Consider the following 7,243-nt stretch of genomic DNA (forward strand, 5'->3'; position numbering starts at 1 on the left):
CCAAATTTTCTAACTTTTGTGTTTGACTTGGAATTAATAAAAAATAAAGTTTATTAGAGCATAATAACCACAAAAAGGAAGGAAAAAAAAAAGACACACGTCCAAACTGGATTTAAAGGAGAAAAAAAAGCTCAAATAATGGTACCAAATATTTCCAAAATAAAACTTATTAGAACATAATAACCAAAAACAAGACACACGTCCAAATTGGACTTAAAATGAAAATAAAAAAACTCAAATAATGGTAGAGAGAAAAAGTCAGCAAATTAAATTTTATTATAAAGTCATCTCTAAAAGGTCAGATTTCATGTACCATCACTAGCTACCAGAAACGTCTCACCCTTTTGTTAACACCAAAAGTCTTCTTGTCCTTCTAAAATCTCTTCAACATTAGCAGCCCTACTATTTGCACCTACATAACAATTTCTGCAATCTTCTTTCCTCTTCGATTAGCCGACCCCAATTTGTTTAGAACTGAGTCGTATTGTTTTTGTTCTAACAAGTACCATCGCTCTCTGGTCCAGAATCTCATTTGTTCTCATCGACCCCCCTATGTAAATTCTCATTCACCACAAAAAAAAAAAAAAGAAGAAGAAGAAGAGAAATGTCACTTCCAAAACATGGGCACAGATGCCACAGATTTTTCAAGTTTAGAATCCCATCAATTACTTATCTAAATTAAACTTGAAAAGTTGTTGGCAGATCAGATATTCCCTTTTGTTGATAGCATCTCCACCTCTAATAGTGTGTGTTATTGACCTATCAATTAAGTCGATAACAAAAAAGGAAGATTCGTATTCCTTTGTTTTTCTGGAAATTAAAGACAAATGATTTGTTGGGATTACGAGTTCTCACGTGAAGTAGTAGGGATGGCTTGGATTATGCTAAGGATTGATTACTCAAGGCTTTTTTGGCTATTGTTTGGTGTTTTCTCTTACGAAAATCATGAAGGAAAACCTCGGATCTCCTAGCATTTCTCTCTCTCTCTCTCTCTCTCTCTCTCTCTCTCTCTCTCTCTCTCTCTCTCTCTCTCTCTCTCTCTCTCTCTCTCTCTTTTCCCGCTCTTAGTCACTAAAAAGTGTTGGACTGGACTCCGCCAAGAGGTTTTGTAGTTTCATTTCCCGTCTTTCATCAAGATAAACAAGTACTTCTCAGTCTAATAAAGTTTAGTGAAAATAATATAGTTAGCGATATACACAATCTTCAAAAGAAAAAGAAGAAGCTTTGATCTTTTGATTCATTCACCATGCATAAAGTTCGGCTGTTTGAATTAAACTCGGAGTTGGAATATGTGGAAATGGATTCATCTAAACGCTATGGACGTGTAAGTTTTTCATATCCTTATTCTCTTTAATTTTTCTAATTTTAAGGCTTCATATCCTTATTCTTAATGGTGATTAATGCTTTGCGCTTAATCGGGTGAATCATCGTCTCTCTGGGAAATACTCTACCAATTAATACGTTTAATTTCCTCTTTTCTTCTTTTTGATTTTAATTTGTCGAGTCTAAACTTCTTTAATTGGAAGTTTTTTGATTTACAACTTTGCAACTCTTTCAATCTATCATACAGAACCAAATTAAAACCAACTTTCATATACTTCTATCGTTAGATCAAGATTCTTTCTAACAAAAAATAGTAGATGATTTCTTCTTATCTTCGTTTTAGTAGATACAACTATTTAATGTTTATGCTATTGAAAATTTGCAAGTACCGGTGAAATAATTCAAGTGTGTGCAAATTGATTCAACACGACTATAAGAAAAAATCATGTGGTTCTAGTTATTTGATTATCGTAAGAAATAGCATGCTATAGCCTATAGGCCGGCAAATGTTAGTTGAAAACCTCCAAATGGCGGACCTCATCATTTGTAATTAAAGAAGCATGTTGTGAAGCAAGTTGACTTTTAGAATATATATTTTTATTTGTCAATTCTTGAAAAGAATTCCTTATAAGTCTACGGCCTCTAGAGTGGTTCTCCCAGTGATAAAATAATCCATTTTTTTTTTTAATTTCGTTTTTGTTTGGTGATGAACCACCAAAACTTGTGTGGTATAAGGATTTTGGCAGATTACTTTTAGAATCTTATAACATTTAAAAGAAATCCTAATTAAGCTAGGAAGTCATGATTGATAATATATTTTGATGATGATGCTTATGCTGGATATAAAGGGGAAATATCAAGACACAGTGTTATTAGTCTAAATACACAATAAATTAATGGTGTTTCGACTATCCGTCACATGATCACACAGTAGACAAAATGTATACTCCTATATTAGTATTCTGCGTTCTAAGTTTAGATTGAATTAAAAACTTAATGTATAGTGTGAAATTGTGAATATAAAGACAATGTGTAAATGCAAGGAAGAAAAAGATCTATATATAGGTGATACCATTTAATTGAGATTAAATATAATATGCTTACTTCAATTAGGTTCAATATTTGCTAGTAGTCTCGTAGTCTTGCAGATATTTATAAGCCAATAGAAGAAAAAAAATACTTCTAGTCCCAGACAAACTAATTTTAAAACACTAGTATTTGACTATGGCAGGCTTAAAAGAAGTAACACTTAAGGATTTATATGACCGATCACAACTTATTTGAGATTAAAATACTGTAATAATAGTAGCTGTAGTTAAGCCCGAAGAATATGATTTATTGTAGTTAAGCTACTAATTGTAATTATGATTAATATCTTCCTTTGCAGTTCAAAGAAATCCTTGGAAAAGGAGCAACAAAGATAGTGTATAAGGCATTTGATGAGTTACTAGGAATAGAGGTAGCTTGGAACCAAGTGAAACTCAATGATGTGTTTAGATCACCTGAAGAATTACAAAGGCTCTACTCAGAAGTCCATCTCCTCAAGGAACTTGATCATGAATCCATAATGAAATTTCATGCATCTTGGATCAATGTTGAAGGCAGAACCTTCAACTTCATAACTGAAATGTTTACCTCTGGCACTCTGAGAGAGTAATACATCCACATCTCTTCCTAATGCCAAATTATACATAGACTAATCTTATTTCCATGTCTTGAAAGAATTTAAATTAACACATTGATACTGCAATTTATCAATACAGTTTAACTAGTTATAACATATTATTATTCTATTTTCCTATATAGTTACCAACATATTATGCTCTATCACACAATTACTAGCCACTATAATTTGTCAAATTGCAATAATATTACAAGATACATCAGTCCAAAAGAAAATGATAGTAAATAATTAGCTGGTGGTTAGGTGGGTCATAATAGATGGTGGACTTTTATATATAATATAAAAGTTTGGGATAATTTTTGAAATTGTTAAAAATCCAACAGTGATATTTTAGGCCAAAAACAGGTCTAGAGCTAGTTTTGGGATTTGAGAATTTTATTTTCAAAATTTTCCAAAACATGGATAAAATCTACGAACAAACATATTTTGCCATTTGTTTTTTGAAAAAACTTGTTAAAATCTATAGCCAAATGGGAGTTTAGTGTACTGACAGTGAAAAGAATCTTATACTATCATGTTAGATTGACCTATAATAATAGGTAACTCTTCGTTACAAGCCTAACATGATAACTTAGGAAATAAAGTAATAACTTGCAATAACAAGTCAAATTAAAATGAGCTTAACATTTTTTTTCTGTCCGTGCATATAACCTGAATTCATGCTTGATGTGAGAGTTATCTGTTGTAGCAGTAGTTTTCAAAAATTGGTAAAGTTATTTAGGCTGACTGTTTTTTTTTCTTTTCTTGATGTAGGTATAGACAAAAGTATAAGAGAGTAAATATACGTGCAATCAAGAATTGGGCACGACAAATCCTCAAAGGTCTTGCTTATCTGCACGGTCACAATCCTCCAGTTATACACCGAGATCTGAAGTGCGATAACATCTTTGTCAACGGACATCTTGGTCAAGTCAAAATTGGTGATTTAGGCTTAGCGATTATACTTTGTGGATCACACCATGCTCATAGTGTCATAGGCAATGATCTCAACTACTATTTTTTTCTTTCTTGAATATCCTTAATAAATTTCTGGCTCCGTCACTGATAGCTAAAACTTATACTGAATGTTCTGTTATCCTTAGGTACTCCTGAATTTATGGCACCAGAGCTATACGAAGAGGATTATGATGAACTTGTAGATGTCTACTCTTTTGGCATGTGTGTATTAGAAATGCTCACTTCTGAGTATCCATATAGTGAATGTTCAAATCCAGCTCAAATATACAAGAAAGTGACCTCGGTAAGATCATGAGCGCATCTTCCATATCTTATTTTCATGATAAATATTTACACAATCAAATTACTTATAGTATAATTGTAGGTCGATTAGTAATTTGAAACATGGTACATATCACCTTATGTAACATGTTATATCACAGATAGTGTAAAATATTTTTGTCGACAGGGAAAGCTACCAAAAGCATTTTACGAGATCAGTGATGCTGAAGCTCAAATATTTGTTGGAAGATGCTTGAATCCTGCTTCTGAAAGGCCATCTGCTTCTGAGCTATTGAGGGATCCATTCCTTGCTGTTGATGAGGATGAACAATCATCTCCTGTCATAAATTTGCCAGGTCAAAAGCTTACACCAATTGGGGAACAGAATGAAGCACCTTGTCAGTCTGATGATTCAGTACTAGGTGGCACAGACATGACAATAACAGGGACAATGAATCCTGAAGATGATACCATCTTTCTCAAAGTACAAATTTCTCAAAAGAATGGTAAGTTGCTTCACCATTTATTTTTCAGAAATATTAAATTGTAGTTCAAGAACTTGTATGCAAGAGTCAGGATCTTAATCTCTTTATAGTCTATATATATGTTAAAGAGGTGGCAAATGAGCGGGTTGGCTGAAATTTGGGTAGTCAATTCAATACGGATCATAATCTAGCTAGTCCAAAATTTACTTGGGTCAAAATAGGTCAAATAACATGTCATAACCCAACCGGCTCAACATGACCTGACCTCCAATTTTATTAGACCTACGATTTACTTATTTATTTAGTTATTTATTTATTCTTGCTTTTTTGAAAAAGAAAAGTGAAAGCTAATGTATTTTTTTTTTAAATTATCAGCTCAATTAAGTTCTTCAAATTTTATATAATTCCCAATCTTCAAATTTGAATTTGTATGTTTAGGTTTGTGTGCATCTTGACCCGCTGGGTTACACTATTCTGTCCCTTTTGACCCAATAATTTATTAGGTCATTTCGGGTTCAACCGGTTGGATTAAGTCAACAAAGGGGTCATAATCCAATGGTTTATTTTGCCACCTATAAATTACATTATGTGCCTGCTTATCTAGTAATTGTCTAGTTTTACTTAAAGGTGTCCTAGCAAAATGTTACTGATTGGACTCGTCTATTTTTAGGCAAAGCGAGGAACATATTCTTCCCATTCGACATATCTAATGACACTGCGTTGGAAGTGGCTGTGGAAATGGTGAAGGAGTTAGACATAACAGATTGGGATCCTCTTCAAATTGCTGATATGATTGACGAGGAAATTTTTGCTTTAATTCCACAATGGAAGAATTCACAGGACTCTGTTCAGAATTATGAAGAGCAGCATAGCTTCAATTACGTAGAAGATGATGACGAAAACCATCGCAATCCTTTCTATTACATTTCCTCCCATTCTTCATCTCAACTTTCTCTCCCTGGTCTATTCCCTTCATATCATCAAGGAAAATTGGACCATGATTGGCTTCAAGGTTTGTGCCGGTTTCTTTTTCCATGATTATGAAGTAATTTAATTACGCGTAACTGGATTTTATCCCTTATAACAGCAAGGTCAAAAAACTATTTTCACTCAGTTCACATACAATAACATAAAAACTATTTTTGTCACATAAAAGTAACTAAATTTTTATCGATTATGACGATAAAGTCACCTTGGTAAGTATGTTTGTCGTTATAGGGGATAAAGTACTTTGTTGACTTTACTGGTACGGAGAGTAAAACTCAATTATTCTTTAATGTTACAAAAAATAACTTTGTAACTCTACCTTCATATGTGATAAGGTTTAGTGATCCTACGTGAAATTAATTCAGTATCCATCCGCATCTTCTAATTGTCCCATGTTCTTATTTATTTATATTGCAGATGAGTTGAAACTGTATGATGATTCAAGTTCTCAATGCTCGATGAACTCCTATGGATCCTACAACAACTTAAACTTTTGTTCCCTTCAGGAAGATGATGCTGATTTGAACTACAAGAAAGCAGAATCTCAGTACTGTACTGATCAGAAGACAAACAAATGTACTACAAGGTTCTGTCCTGAAACAAACATGTCCAAGAATCAGAGCGTGCTAATGAATCAACATCCAAAATTGACTAAGGTAAAATCGCTAGTTGATATCCGTAGTCAATTGCTGCATCGTTCTCTTGTAGAAGAGATAAATAAGAGGCGCTTGTTCAAGACTGTTGGTGCTGTTGAGAATATTGGCTATCACGATCCTGCGATCAACAAAAGCCATGGCTTAGGTTGGTGACCTTCATTGCACTTAATTAACAACATGTTCGTCAAAGGTTTTCCCAATGGGTTAATGTTGAATGTGGGAACAAAAAGACCTCACACCATATTAACAGTATCAGCTTAGCCCAAATAAAACAAACAGAATGTGATATCTCTTTCGTCAAGTCCTTTGGGACTTGAAGACAACGGTGAAATATTTTTACTCATCGTCTGATTGTAAGATATTATTGAATCTCAAAACTTTCAAGTTTATGTTTCTGTGAACTGCATGCAGTTCCCTGCCATAAATTTGTTGTAAACTTGTGACAATATCAACTTTTTCATTTTGGTTTGGCTCAATCCCTGCACATGAGGCATGCTCGGGGTGTTACTTTAAGAAAATATTTAGGAAAACTTCCCAACAGGTGTCATAATTTATAGCACATTGTTCTCCTTGGTGTTATTCACAAACTACATTACCGCATGATATGTTAGTTATTGAGTTTACGTTTTGTCAATTGACAAAGTAAACAAAAATGTTCACTCAATCAAAAGCAATTCAAAAGTTAAATTATACGTAAACGCTTACACTAATTATATGTTTTTTGGTGAAAAGAAAAAGATCTTATTAATCACCTACTAATTAAATAGGCCAGTACAACGCTTGTATTAAAGAAAAGAAACTCCTACAAAACTTCAACTGTACGTCTAGTCCCTTGCTGGACTATATATATGCAGTTCTTCTACGATCTAATATGCTTTGTTTCCCTATGC

At 33.3% G+C, this 7,243-nt stretch overlaps 1 protein-coding gene across 2 annotated transcripts; it reads left to right on the forward strand.

Moving 5' to 3' along the window:
- The first annotated feature begins 947 nt into the window (after positions 1–947).
- Positions 948–6,883, forward strand: LOC107830200 (putative serine/threonine-protein kinase WNK5). 2 transcript variants are annotated; one of them, XM_016657681.2, is made up of 7 exons: positions 948–1,324; positions 2,711–2,976; positions 3,761–3,984; positions 4,090–4,247; positions 4,413–4,731; positions 5,381–5,722; positions 6,115–6,883. In XM_016657681.2, the coding sequence occupies exons 1-7, from the start codon at positions 1,247–1,249 to the stop codon at positions 6,504–6,506; spliced, it is 1,779 nt and encodes a 592-aa protein (XP_016513167.1). In that variant the 5' UTR covers positions 948–1,246; the 3' UTR covers positions 6,507–6,883. The 2 variants fall into 2 exon arrangements, with proteins under 2 accessions (XP_016513167.1, XP_016513168.1); XM_016657682.2 differs by lacking the exon at positions 2,711–2,976 and having other exon boundaries at positions 1,190–1,324.
- The last annotated feature ends 360 nt before the right edge of the window (positions 6,884–7,243 follow it).

This window comes from Nicotiana tabacum, chromosome 2, assembly GCF_000715075.1.
Source record: "Nicotiana tabacum cultivar K326 chromosome 2, ASM71507v2, whole genome shotgun sequence".
NCBI classification, from domain to species: domain Eukaryota; kingdom Viridiplantae; phylum Streptophyta; class Magnoliopsida; order Solanales; family Solanaceae; genus Nicotiana; species Nicotiana tabacum.

What these genes read in the sequence shown, in the direction of transcription:
- LOC107830200 (XM_016657681.2), top strand. Translation starts at nt 1,247, where the DNA reads ATGCATAAAGTTCGGCTGTTTGAATTAAACTCGGAGTTGGAATATGTG. An exon ending in TATACAAGAAAGTGACCTCG is followed by an intron (nt 4,248 to 4,412) that starts GTAAGATCATGA and finishes TTTTGTCGACAG; the next exon opens with GGAAAGCTACCAAAAGCATT. An exon ending in GGACCATGATTGGCTTCAAG is followed by an intron (nt 5,723 to 6,114) that starts GTTTGTGCCGGT and finishes TTTATATTGCAG; the next exon opens with ATGAGTTGAAACTGTATGAT.